Below are 14,116 nucleotides of genomic sequence, written 5' to 3' on the forward strand. Positions count from 1 at the left end.
CGCCTGGGAAATGAAAAGGAAAGGTCTACTACGCAGGCTACAGTTAATCTGAAGTTAGTTATTACCTACATAAGGAGTTAATTATAATTTTGTCACAGCATTTACCTAATCAAACATTTCAAAACCAAAGCAAACAAAACAACTGTGACTTTAATTAATCCAACTTGATAAGTAAAAGATTCATAATTTTGCACCAATGGATCAACTGTTCATCAATACAGTTGGCGCTTAGGGCGATCTTGAACCTTTGGTTAAAGGTGAGTTTGTTAATTTGATTGTGCTCGAGCTGGTAAAAAGTACCTCTGTGGGGCTGCAGTGAAACTTGAACGGCATATTTCCTTGTAATGGTGTCGACTACAAAGGAATTCGGCGCTTAACATGAACAATGCCTTTGCGCTGCAATTCAGCTGTCATGTAGAACTTCATGTCCTGCATAAACGTCTCGAAAAGCTTCTTAAATACAGTAGAACTTTCCAAAAGGGCTCAGTCTGCTATCTCGAAAAGCACGCAGTGTCCGTGTAAAAATCCGATGCGAGTTGCAATCGGTGTTCTGCGGTGTTTGGATGCGTATTGATTGGTTAAATGTAATGAATCCCTTTGTTTTTAGTTTTATAAACTGCAGTAATACGGAAAACCTCCCTTGGTAGAACAACTAAAAACGTTATCACCTACATACAGGCATATTTGCAAGTGTCTTTTACCCTGTGGGGATGAAACTTGTAGCGTTTGTGGGCTATCAAGGACAACGGTTCTGTGTCGCTATATGGAAGGTGTGCCATAGAGCGGTTTTTGACCGTGCCACTCACTTTTATTTCAGTACAAAGGAAAACTGGTACACTTGGATTTCTGTACCACTGACAGTGAAAACTAAACAAGTGCTGCATCAAACTGGTATTGACCGCGACACCGTGCAAATACTCACCATACATTGTACACTTCGTACATACCTTCCCGGTGAGCCGTCAACTAAGGACCAACGGCAAACTGGAAGTAAGCCTTTTACAAAATGATGAAAAAGTAAGTCCAGCTGAAAAGTAGTTATAGCATTATAAATGTCTCAATAACACAAAGGAGCACTCACGTATAGCCTAGGCAGAACTGATTTGATCATGTCACGTTAAATTGTTGTTTGGCAGAAAACGGAACACGCAAGTGCGCAGTTCTGCTTATTCAGTAGATCTTTTGTTTATTAGTGACTTTCCCGCAGGTAATCGTTGCCTTTGCACTTTTCTTAAGCTCCCTAATATTACTCGAGCGCCTGCTACACAGGCTATTGACGGACAGATAACATCAACTCCATATTTTTCCTTCCTTTTACCTCGTACCGAAGTCGACACGAGGTGAAAGAGAGTACTAGTCAGACATCCTTGATATGGCGTTATTACCACCATTGCTATCATTAACATCCTTATCCAGAACCATGCTTTAATTAATAGATAAATAGATAGACAGCCTTTATTTTAAGGCGATCAGAATTAAACGTAACAGCTTGTGGGGTAGTTTGTACTAAAGCTAACTGATCTTTGGTAAAACTGTAGCTAGAAAATCTACAATAAAAAAACTGAAAAATCAAGTATATTCGAACTATTCAAATCTAAAACTACCAGTGGATGGATATATAAATCACGTTACAATTGAATTCATTAAAAATGTCTAGTGGTTTTTAAGCCCCTAACGTCGCTGAATCGAGTCCTGTTCGCCAGGCCATTATGTTTGTAAGTCACAGTATTTCAGAGGATTGAACCTCTGTACACTACATAACCTTTCATGTCAGTATTACAGAATGATACTACAGAATCTTACATTTTCTTGCACTCTCGCATCTGGTCCGATTTGACCAATAACACTAAACAAAACACAAAATCATCTAACTCCCACCCTTAATCTTTTGACCCATCCTTCAACATTCTAGCTTTGAGCACTTTATATATTTCTTTAAAAGTCTTCTTTTATTTATATCGTTCAACAGGAGTCCACATTATATAACGTAACAGAAATAGTAAGAGCAATCCAAAAGCTGTAATGTCACTTTAAAGGTCCATAAGATACGTCTCGTTGCTAAGCAACATTTAATCAGTATAGTGCTATATATGTGCTCACCCTAGAATACGTATTTTATTTCTCACGTGAGGTGAATAATCCATATCTATTCCCAGGATTGGCCACAGTCGCGCGGTGTATGAAATCAACTTATCCGAAGATCATGGGTCTGTTCCTGCGTCGAGTCCCGCAGGTGACACCAGAGTGAGGCGGCAAGAAGAAATGCCCATTCCATTGAAAACCGCGGTACTTTATCATGAGCGTTTTTGCTGTTTTATGGGGGGGGGGGGGGGGGTAGGGGGTCTTTTATCCTTTAGCTTTCTAACCAAGAAAAGTTTACGCTACCTATTTGCATGTAAAACCTTTGCTCCCTGTTTAACGTAATGAAAGATATTAATGCGACTTTCATTCACCCTGGGTCCTGTAGTTACACACACGAAAGAATTTTTGAGACAGTTAAATAAGTATCCAGCTTCAATAGACAATAGACCAATTTCGATATATTAAAATTCAGTACACCTCAGAACGAAGCTCCGGGGTATAAACCTCACAAACTCTGTAGTTATTCTCCGGAGCCTTGTGCTGAGGTCTATTGTTTTAGGATGAATTTTAATATATCGAAATTGGCCTATTTCCCTCTGTGAGACACGCCAGCAGGGAATCATGGCAGTTGTGTTCATCAATAATAACAATAATAATAATAATAATAATAATAATAATAATAATAACAATAATAATAATAATAATAACAATAATAATAATAATAATAATAATAACAGTTAATTTATCAAAACACATATCCAGTCCAAGATGATGAATACAACTACCATGATTCCCTGCAGGCGCATCTCATAGAGCGGAACTGGCCATTGTAATCACTATTCAATTGTTTGGCTAAAAATAAAGGTCAAAACTGTGGGAGTTTAATAACTGTAGACTTATATTTGATTGCAGTATTATTAGTAGACTGATTTCTTAGATACGTCCATTACTTGCATTGCAGAGCCCACGAAAAGAGGAAGAACCAAAGTTTAAATTTACCAAGTTCCCAGTACGCAATCAAGAGGCAAAGAGCTCTGAGGAGCCGTGTACTGCTCCTACTCAAGTTAAATGACATTTTATATGTTTACATCCTGTCCAAATTAAGCTACATTTCAAATGCTAAAAAAAAATTGAGTGAATGCTGTATACTGTCTTGCTGACGCCTGGTTTTTTCCTTGCCCCAGTCTGAATTTGATGTATGACGATAAACTCTAGTTACACGTTCAGGTATTTTTCTTCAATATTTTTCAAGGAGGGAATAATTTTGAGGGGGAGCAGGGGAGGAGGATTTAAGGGGAGGAGGACGTGGCGTCTTTCAAATCAGTGACTAGCACGTATAGAATATGTGACAGGCCTGAATAAATGTTTATTATCTCAAACAAAGAAACAATAAAAGATAAATGTTATGCATTTCAGTATTAATAAGCCTCGACGCATAGTTACCTCGAAATAAAAGTTTTAATTCCTGGTTTCAAATTGTCTTTTCTTGTCATCTTGGGAACTGGGGTAGTAAAACGGGGAAATGGGTGGAGATGGGGGCTGGGAGATGGGGGCTGGGTGTTCTTATCGAAAAGTTGAAGTTCAAAAAGGATTTTTTTAGAGTGTAATTTATAAAAATTGTTAATCCTGAATCTTATAAAAGACCCGATTCATAAATGGGTTCCAATTAAAAATTCTTTTGTAAGTATTAAAATTAGCCCAACTAACGTCATTTTTGAGTTGATGATTCAAAAGAATTTTTACTCTCAAACGAGGGTAGTCGGGCTAATTTAAATCCATACAAAAGAATTTTAATTGGCAACCATTTATGAATAGGGTCTATTTGTTTTCCCATGCACCACTGCTCTCACTAACTATAGCAGAAGTCTACAAAATAAGGAAATACGGTAAACATCTGTTGATTTTAAAGCTTTTTGCCTATTTTAAATAAGCGGCAAATATTTCTCGATGAAAAAAACACTAACACAAGGATCTGGTAGTTAATAAAGAATGTGGCTATACCGCACAATACCCTTTGTGTATTGGAATGACGCACAAAAATGCGAGAAACTAGATTATATTAAAACCGATATGCTTGAGCTGGTTTCTACGTGCGGTTGCTGAGTTCTGACACAGGAAAAGTTGTCGACCGGTTTATATGCTTTCCTTACGTTATTAAGAAACTTGCAGCGAGTCAAGGAAGAGACTAGAGGACTGGGTTTTGAACAACGCAAGTTACCAAGAATCGAAAGAAAGTCCGAAATTTTTGTTCGTACACAGACTTTACAGCCAGACTCGATAAACATAATTTCACAATGAGAGAAGACAACTGAACAGCTTCGGAACAGCAATATAGCCAAGAACAGCCTGCTCGTAACCCACACTAGATATCAAGATTAAGTCTCAACGACTGTTCCTTCTGTGGAAGAATTTACCGAAGGAAATTTTAATCGTGACGAATCATTGGACATTTGAGAAGGCTTCAAATGGCTGAAGGGTATAAGAATCGCTTTCTTTGCAGAATATTTCTCATTTTGGCGTCAACAGGTACGAAACTTTATCCTGAAGTGTTTTTAAAAGATATTAGGTCAGTCAAGCTGAGTTGTCTTTACTAAGAAATGAAGAAGGCAAGATGCAAAAAGCAATATTCTTTTGTAATTGCGCGAGCTTGACTTTTCAATGTTTTGCAATTTTAACACATTATTATAAGCTGTGCAGTTCACTGTTATTTCTGTTACTATTTGTGTAAATGTTTAATATTTTATCATAGAAGTAACAATGATATAATAAGCTCAATATCGTGAACGCAGATTCCAAACAACTTTAAAGGTATAATTATTGCTCAGATCCGCGAAGCGCCATATTATATAAAATCAAAGAACTTTCTAGGTAAATTCGTTTTCAAAACACCGAAAACTTCAGAAGATCTCAGACTTTAAAACAATGCAGTGATTTTCTTATTGCGTCATAAGAAGCTATTTAGCATATATAGGCCCCACATTTAGCAACAAAAACAGACAAAAATATATGGTCCGATCCGTTGCTATGACGAAATAGTTCAGATTTTACGGATTAATTAGCTTTGAAGATAATGACAGAAAAACTCCTGGGCTAGACAGATATGTAATCAGTGTGCCGTATGAATCTGGAATACTGGGACTTTAATATGTTAATAAGCCTTCGGTATCTTAGAATTCTAATGTTGGCTCCAAAGACCCGAAGATAAGAGCAAAAGAAGACACATTTAAATCGAGGGATAAAAAAAAAAAATACGCCTAAAAGCTGTACAATATATGCTAGAGTTTGAATTTAATTCCTATCAAGAGACGATGATCGTCGTCGCTGTTTCTATTTATCAAAATAAGAGGTAATGTCGGTGGAGAGGAAATAGTTTAGATAGGGGGGTATTTCAAATTATAAATCAGCTGGGGTACCTATAATATGGTCAATTTCCTCAGAGAGACACGCCTGCAGGGAATCATGGTAGTTGTATTCATCAAAACAAATACCCAGTCCAAGATGATGAATAAAACTACCATGATTCCCTGCAGGTATGTCTCATAAAGAAAATTAATTGAACTCGAATGACCTTTCCTATGTCTATTTGCTGTGTAATAGCACTGTTCTCTTTCATAAACCGTCATGATTTAAAGTGCGTAAAGGGGGAGGGGTGATTTTTAGAGAAGAAGGATGGTTATCCAAAGATATAAGTTTCGTTGTTTATAGGGGAATCCTTGTTTACAATATTTGCCTCATTAGCATAAGCACTTCAGTTTCTGATGGAGCTACAAATAAATAAGTTCTGAATATTGAAAGGTCAGAGTACGATTAACTCTGCCAATGAATATGAGCCTGATGTATTGAATACTTTTTGTGCAACACGGGTTTGAAAACTCAAAATTTTACAAAGAATGTACGAGCTCATTTTGCCGCCCATAAATTTTGCAGTTTTTGAAAGACAATATCTCCTTGAATATTACGCCCAAAGAGCTAATTATTTCACCATGTATTAAGTTTCACTAGCCCTTTAGCTGCCTGGAGTCAATTCATATCATAACATGATTCTTTCTCTACGCAAAGCCGTATGCAAATGAACAAAAAAGTAAACAACGACGTCAGCATGAATCCCCCTATTGACAATGCGTCTTCACTACTTCTAATTCGATTACTTCCTCGACGAAAAAATGTCCGCTTTCATATTTTTTGGGCATTGCTGGCAACGACGTTTTTTTTTATTATTATTGTTTTTTTTACAGGGTTAGCAAAATGTGACAAACTGGACGAAATCTTGGAGGACAACGAGCTTCGTAAGTTGCACCATTACTGAATAAATTTAAACTGACAATGATGACCGGTTCGTTCTAGACAAGGCCTAGGTAACTACAAACAAGTGCCATTCAGTTATCTTCAAACAATGAATTCATCAATACGCTCTCTCTTTGTTCTGGTTTGTCCGGAACGATCTCTAGGCTCCATTACCAGCCGCTGTTCGGGAAAAGAGCCCGCGCTCCTCCCGCGAAGACACTCTCTTCTCGGGGAGAAACTTTAGACCGGACTCGAGAGAGCGGTGGAAATCAAGCCTAGAATGATCTCGCGACTGTCAGTAAAGTTAATTACCTTGATCAAGGGATTTTAACTTGAGTGTAAGTTTAGTGCTGCCATTGAAGAAACAAGAAGTTTGTGGAGGTTTCTATTCGTATTAAAAGAGTTTTCCGAGAGCCTTAAACCACCGTATATCACTTGAAAGGATTATAATTGTGTTGCTTCCAAACATCAAAACGTTGCCGGGAGGAGGCCCTAAGTCGCCTGCACAGGTGACTTGGTTTACGGGAAACGTCCATTGCTGTAGTCGATCTTGTCAGTAACACGTTGTTTTTCTCTCTCCAGTCCTTTACATAGCCATTGGATTTCTTTGTTTTTCTGTGCTGTTCCTGTTTGCTGTGATTCTGATGATATCTATTGTCATGATCAAGATACAAAAGATAAAAGAGTAAGTCGCACTATATATAATGATGCGAAACTAGTTTGCCGTGGACGTGGTTAGAGCGCAGCACAATTCTCGTATTTCTCGATCTTAAAACCCAAGTCTACTGTAAACTGAGTCATTTCCTTCGTATTTCCTTGAGGCCAACAACGCATGTTTGTGCGCATGTTTCTGAAATAGCGTGTGTTTCTAAGGAGCGCATGTTTCTGAAATAGCGTGTGTAAACGACCTCTGTAGCATTGATTTAAATCTTAGCGACCATCTGCACGACACCGGGTGCCATTTTTTCAAAGGGTGGATGACGCTCTCTTATGGATAAATCACTATCCAGTGAATAAATGTGTTCAACGTTATCCACTCTTTGAAAAACTGGCGCCTGATCAGTTTACATGACAATTCACTTTCCTATGACATCATTTGAAGCCTGTTTTTGAAGTCAGCAACTCTGAGTAACTTGTAAGTGAATTGGTGGTTGGTGCTTCACAGTTCTCCTGTCAAGTATCCCCAACAGGTTTGATTTTCCGGTACCAATTAATCCCAACGGATGTCATAGAGAGAGGTACTGTGAGAGTTAAGACACGAAAAAATTGCAGGCAGCTTTGTTTCTGAACCCTATCGTCACTCCACCGTACTTATCATAAAGCCACATGGCCTCTCAATTCTTCCTAACTTGCACAGTTTATATCCAATTCATTTTTGATCGTGTTCTTTACAGAGCGCAACTTGACACCCATAGTAGGATCAGTGAAACCGTCATCGCGAACCCTTATGTCTTTCCTCTCCCTGGAAGAAGCTTAAACGACCCAACAAAGTGGGACCAATACCTGCCTGAGCCGAGGATGAATGGTGCGAGTACGTTGAACGGTACAGCCAATGTGGATTATCTGGACTACATGGACTTGATTATCATGGACGCAAACAACGTGAATCTACCACGGGCTAAAATTGATATCGAAGAGAAGACAGTATAATTTAGTGGTGCATGTAGTCTTCAGCGTAATATTTGTTATAGAGACCCTTCAGTACATGCAAGTACGACCGCGAGAAAAGATTACACGTTTTTCACTAAATTCTTAGAAGCTGAAGCTTTCTGTCACTTTTCACGAGCGACATAATGAACTTGCCTCACTCTTTTTTTCCCGTTTTTGTAACGGTTTTGTTGTTCGATCTCGTTACGTTGTTGTTGTTCTTTTTTTGAGGGAGAAAGAAAAACGCTCTTTAATGCCTCACCCGTATTTTTCTCTAGCTGCGTCGTTGGTCATTGTGTCGCTTAAAGCCCGTTTTGATAGTTTCGTAATCGACAAAAGAATCATGTTACCTACCTATAGAGAACTTTTTTTCGTTTTTGCCACTAAGACATTTTCTTGAAAACTAAAAATAACGGCGCCGCCACTTCTTTTTCCGCCAAAATAACCCTTGCTCGCACGCGTCCACTTTTTTTACTGCAAGAGTGTTGGTAACGTTCAAACTCGTAGCCGCACTTGCACTAGAATCAAAATTAAACGGTTTTCTATATCATAGGATTGCTGTCAGAGCACGTGAATCTGAGACATGGTGATTAGGATCTGAAACGACTTGCAAACGCTTGCGAACCAGTTGACGGTCATAGTTCTGTTGACCAATGATTAGTTCTAAAACATTGTTTTTGATGTGGTTAGTTAGAGTCTTACTTTTCACGAGTGTCTTATTTAAAATAATTTCTAAACAGGAAATTGAAAATTACACGAGGTACAATCAAACACCCGGAGAGGCAACTGACAAAACATATAGACAAGGCTTTTTTTCCTGACTAATGAATGCATAGGTTATGAAATTAAATAAGGATAAAATACTGTAAATATTCCGTGTGCGGTCCATGTATATGAAACATGATAAAATATACTAGCACCAGAAGTTATAAACAATACAAATCTAGCATAATAAACAGGATTTGTCTGTTATCAGCCTTGGAAGTCCATATTGTATTATTTTAATGCTCAAAAAAGATCGACTCATCTCATGAAGACTGATATGGGGAGTGGAATGGCAAGACCCTCAGAAAATGATGAACATGAAAACAATTCAGTATTTTGAGGTAATTAACTAGGTTTATAGAACAGTTCAAGAAAAAAACTTATCATACGAGAAAAACACTCAAGGAAAGACGACAATGATGGAAGGAATTTATTCTTTAGAGATAGCCATTGCAGTCAGTCACACAAGGTACATGGAAAATACTCTAAGAAAAACAAGCCGGATGAGTGTGGTTCAACACTTATTCCTCCCCTATTCTCCCTTCTTACCCCCTTCTAGAAGAATATTCTCAAATTGTACGGATCGTAAAGTTTTGTTCACAGGCGGTATCAGTTTTTGTCTATTGCACATGCCTGGGGCTGGCATTAAGGACAACAACAACGAAATATCCGTGTGGGTAATTCAGAAACCCAGAAACCCCATATAAAGCATCAAGCATCAAGCATCAAGCATCTACAACAGAACTCACTCCAAAAAATACCAGCCCACGCCGACTCCCCATGTTAGCGGGACTGCACAATTATAAAAACCTTAGGAACCATAACCGCAACGATTCATGTGAAGGTGGATAAAAATATGGCCATAAATGTTCTTCCTGAAATCTTCACGCCGATTCGATTTAACAAAATGCCGTCAGGTTTTCATGCGTCTGTCCTGTTACTGATCATGAATTTCGTCATAACATTGTCAAAGTAGCTGTGGATCCACGAGGCGATAGCCTCGTGGATCCGCAGACTACTTTGACAATGTTATGACGAAATTCATTGTCAAAAACAAGACAGACGCATTAAAAACTGACATCAATTTGGTTTTTTACGATAACAAATCGTCAAAAACTCCGCTATCGCCTGGCTCTTGCTCGTTGACGCATCGCATAAATTATACATTCATGTGTCTGTCCGCTTATTGATTGATTAAAAAAAAAAAAAAAAGATAATAAAAATTAGCCAATGAGCGCGCGAGAATTTGTGCAGCTATTGCGCGCGCCCTTTTGGCACACTAATCCTGGGTACAAGTTTATCTTTTTTTCGTCGTCATGGAGATGAAGCCTGTTCGCCGCCATATTTGAAGTAAAGCTTTTCGTCGAACGATTCAAGTTTTCTAACATAACAAAATGCCCGAGGACTCGTCGAATTCGTATAATATACGACCCAACTTTAAGCAGAAGTAAGTCGATTACATTGTTACCAAAATGGCTAGGTTTATTCACGTTCATTTTAGCTTTGAAGTAGGTTTCTACATCGAATTTGTGTTATCCCACATGATTAAAGGCTGAGATTTTCTATGATTTTTGGTGAAAATAGATTTCGTCCCGCTGCTGTAAAAGCAGTAATTCATGATGTTTTAAACGAAGAGTTATCTGGAAAGAAATACAGTTCAGAAGAGGCTACTTCATGGTGTAAACAGATATCTGACACAGTGAAAGAAAAGTTGAAAGGTAAGTGTAAGCTTACATGTAAGTTATTATTTTAAAAACTAAAAATCTTTTCGAAACATGTGATAATTTGCAGAGGAAATGGGCCAGTCTATTTAATTTCCGCACCTCCCCTCCTATTAAAGTGCTTGTTACCTGTACCTCCCCCTCACTGTTCAGATATCTCCCTCAGGTATGCTCAGCACAGTCAGTAACCTGCAAAATGGCCACCCATGGTCCGCTTTCTGCATTTTATTCTACTTTGTGACCGCTTTGCACAGTGATATCATGTTATCCAAATTTGAAACTAGCCAATAAAGTCTACTGTCCTGGTATCCTTCAATAGCAATTCACTAATCTGGTTTACCTTTTTGTTCGCTTTGCCACCACCTACATCGATATGTTCATTATGCTTTGACCTAAAATTGGTTATTCCAGAAAAAATCCACACCTGCCCAACAGATGGGTTTCTGGAAATTCTCTCAGGAGGGGAGGGGGGAGGGGTGGGGGTTCAAAATTCATAGAAATCCAGGCAGGAGCAGGGGGGGTAGGGAAGGTCTTGAACCTAAAAAAGGGCTTTTCGGGGATCCTGAACACTTGACACTTGAGTTCTCTCTGAATCTGAAAAAAATGTTGTAATCTTTTAGTGATATCTTTCTTTCCTGATATACTTCAAGTTACTTGCACAGATTCTTCCCAAATCACAGTAAAAACACAGAAAACATGACAAAAAGACAAACATAAAGAAAGCCCTCTAAACAAAGTTCGCTATGATTGTGTAAGGCCTACACTATTTGTATCGTTGTACCTAGACCCTGTGCGCTGCTGAACGTAACTGTTCACAGAAATAGCCGCCCTAGCTCGCCATCATAGAAATTCACTGCTCTTGTACAGTTTACGTACAGTCGTTTAAATCCACAAGAGTAGAATGTTTTTCAAAGAGTTAGCATGGCTACAAGCTCTTGGTTGCAATACATTTCGCACAATTCTCCAAAACCAAGACAAGCTACAGCCAACCATCTGTGTTTGCAGGTCACAAACTCCCGCACAATCCTTAAAGATTCAGGGCTGTTGTTAAGTTTTGATTCACCTGTAGCCTTGGTCTTCACACCCATAACAAACTTGTTACTTTGTAGGTGAACTGTATTTTTTACATGCAAGTTCACATATAGCATCAAGGGCCCATCAGGTATGCTCAGCTGTAACAGGTGCTAAGGGCTACGGCCCTTATTGACAGCCCTGAAGATTAGCTTAAATATTTCAATAAAACAGGTTCCTATTGCTTCCAGAGATTCCTACAAACTTTTCAGGCTATTTACCTTTCAAAGCAAGCAAGAAATCTCACGATTCTTCCTCAATCAAAGTGCTCCAGTGAATATTAACAATAACAAGGCATCAAATCCAATTGTATGTAATTTGGATAAACTTTCAGTTTGTGTTTTTTGTGGATAACATCCAAGAATTTGCAAACCTTAATGCAGTTTATGAAGGAATATTCAAGCTATATATTTTTATTGAATTAAGGTAGGAATATTTTAAAATGGAACTCATTTATAATGGAAGATACAGCATTCTAGTTTGGTTTTATGCGTGTCGAGCTAGTCGTGTCATTTAACATGATTTTGTTTAGACAGAGTCAGTCACCCAACACAGTTTGCTTCACAAGTGGCAATTGCTAGGTGTATTTGAACTACAAGTGAAATAAATTTGGCTAAATTATCGTCAATGCAGAATTTCCTTGTTGTAGGACTAGGCAACAACACTTAAAATTGAAGTTTAGTTCATCAAAAGATTGCACAATCCCGCACAATTCCCTGCACAATCAAAGTCGTTTTTCCTGCACAATTTTCCTTCAAAATTCAGCACAATTAATTGTTTTTTCTCCGCACGCTAGTAGAAGGCCAACTTAGAGGTAAGATATTTAATTCAAGTTACCAAAAGTCTTGTCATTATAAATTTGGAAACGTACATGTATTTTGCACGGTGTAGTAAACAAGTCACAGCTATGAGTTCTGAAACTTTTTTTGTGTTTAGCTTGTTTTATTGAGTTCCACAGAATAATTGTAAGCTTAATATTTGCTTAAGCTTTAGAAATTGCACAAGAGCATACATATCACAGTAAAGAAGGATAAGCATGTTTAAGTTTATCAAATATAGAGGCATACAATTAGACTCAATCAGGGTTTTCTGCAATTTAAGCTTGGCCTGAGGTAGTCATATCTAGAGATCAGAGACATTGTTTATATTAATCATCCTGAAAAGCCGGTATGAAAAAGACTCAAGGTAGGTCCCTGTTTCTTATTTCCAGTCTTCAATAATCAAATTCTGGAAGTCTGTTAAGGAAATACAGTCATCAAAGTTGAGATTCTTTTGGTGGGGGGTCTGAACACCGCAACACCCCACCAAAAAAATTAACAAACACCGCATCACCGCAAAAAAGTCAATGAAACACCATCACTGCAACACGTATTTTTAGCACCATGATTCATTCATCTACATTTAAAATGATACTTTTATACCACAAAATAAACACATCACAACGCTTTTTGTATTGCGCATATGTCGATACTGCTGATGCATGTAAATCAGTTTTCTTGCTCTTGTGAAGAAACCTTGTGCAAAGCTAGGAAGCAGACAAAGAAAAAAGAGAGGAGCCTCAAGAGATGGCCTTTACCCCAGATCCCTCTCTTCTTTTACTTCGCTCACTTTTCTTAGTGTATAAACCCACTGCTTGAAGCCCTATCTTGACTGAAAGTATTGCTTTCTGGAGCTAGCTGCATTTGCGTTCGATATCGATAATCGTTTGAGGAAATAGAAGGTCAAGAAAGTCGCAGGACCTTGAAGCGGGTATAGACTGGTATCAGAATGACCTATAGACGAAGCTGAATAGCTGCACAGTCAATAATACATTATATTCGGCCTTGGCATTTCCAGAATTTCCAGGATTGTTTGTGTCTTCACTCCTCCACGTGTCTACAGAACACTGAGCTCCAGGTGGCAGAGGTCGAGTTACTTGTCACGTTGTAAACATATAAATCAAAACAGCTTCGGATTGGCAGCCGAAGCATATTGAAGATTGACTAAAGGGTGATGGTCTGTATTTTGTTACAAATTATTAACCTGACATTGGTACGTGTTTGTCATAAATTAACATCGGATTGACAAAGTTTACGTGCTAAATTTAGGTCAAATTTAGGTTTTAGAAAGGTAAATCAAAAAAACCCAGTACCGCAAACAATTTCATTTCACTGAACACCGCAGCGTGAAAAACACAAACATAACACACTGTAGGGTTTGAAATCACCGCAACCCCATAAGTTGAGATTTTATTCACCGCATCACCGCATTAAAAAAAAACATCAACACCGCAAATCCCCATGTCTCCCTCTCATTAGGATATATTGTTTAGGGTCACTTCACACACTAAAGGATTCAATTGTAAAAACCCTCTCTAAGCCTCTATGACTCAACAAATTCCTGCAGAGTAATGAAGTAACTGCAACATTGAGCATTTTTATTATCTATTTCCCCACTACTGTCCACGTAAAATGAGGCCTTCCAAGGGGTAAAAGAGACAAGCAACCCTTCCCTGAAAACCAGAGACACAGGAATTTCTAATCAGCAACAAGCAAATTGAATGCACT

The 14,116-nt window shown here is 38.2% G+C and overlaps 2 protein-coding genes and 1 long non-coding RNA gene across 3 annotated transcripts in view; all 3 read left to right on the forward strand.

Annotated features, from left to right (window-relative positions):
* LOC110044092 (uncharacterized) lies at positions 1 to 3,558 on the forward strand. The gene is made up of 4 exons (XR_002296074.2): positions 1 to 257; positions 818 to 1,017; positions 2,157 to 2,286; positions 3,044 to 3,558. It is a non-coding gene; the product is annotated as an uncharacterized LOC110044092 (long non-coding RNA).
* Positions 3,559 to 4,146: 588 nt separating this feature from the next.
* LOC110044073 (uncharacterized) lies at positions 4,147 to 8,988 on the forward strand. Its single transcript, XM_020749595.2, has 4 exons — positions 4,147 to 4,608; positions 6,318 to 6,368; positions 6,949 to 7,051; positions 7,761 to 8,988. Exons 1-4 carry the CDS (start codon positions 4,548 to 4,550, stop codon positions 8,014 to 8,016), a joined length of 471 nt encoding a protein of 156 aa, XP_020605254.2. The 5' UTR covers positions 4,147 to 4,547; the 3' UTR covers positions 8,017 to 8,988.
* A 1,086-nt stretch (positions 8,989 to 10,074) lies between these two features.
* Positions 10,075 to 14,116, forward strand: part of LOC110044067 (dynein light chain Tctex-type protein 2B-like) — a 23,044-nt gene continuing 19,002 nt past the window's right edge. Inside the window, exons 1-2 of the mRNA XM_020749594.2 lie at positions 10,075 to 10,225; positions 10,363 to 10,496. Coding sequence (XP_020605253.2) covers positions 10,173 to 10,225; positions 10,363 to 10,496 — 187 coding nt within the window. The 5' untranslated portion in view covers positions 10,075 to 10,172. The remainder of the gene's footprint in view (positions 10,226 to 10,362; positions 10,497 to 14,116) is intronic.

Source organism: Orbicella faveolata, unplaced genomic scaffold (assembly GCF_042242905.1).
Source record: "Orbicella faveolata isolate gen_17 unplaced genomic scaffold, um_ofav_v1 contig_25, whole genome shotgun sequence".
Taxonomy (NCBI): domain Eukaryota; kingdom Metazoa; phylum Cnidaria; class Anthozoa; order Scleractinia; family Merulinidae; genus Orbicella; species Orbicella faveolata.

Coding starts and splice junctions, on each gene's coding strand:
- LOC110044073 (XM_020749595.2), top strand. CDS start 4,548: ATGGCTGAAGGGTATAAGAATCGCTTTCTTTGCAGAATATTTCTCATT. Junction 6,369..6,948: donor CTTGGAGGACAACGAGCTTC/GTAAGTTGCACC, acceptor TTCTCTCTCCAG/TCCTTTACATAGCCATTGGA. Junction 7,052..7,760: donor AAGATACAAAAGATAAAAGA/GTAAGTCGCACT, acceptor TGTTCTTTACAG/AGCGCAACTTGACACCCATA.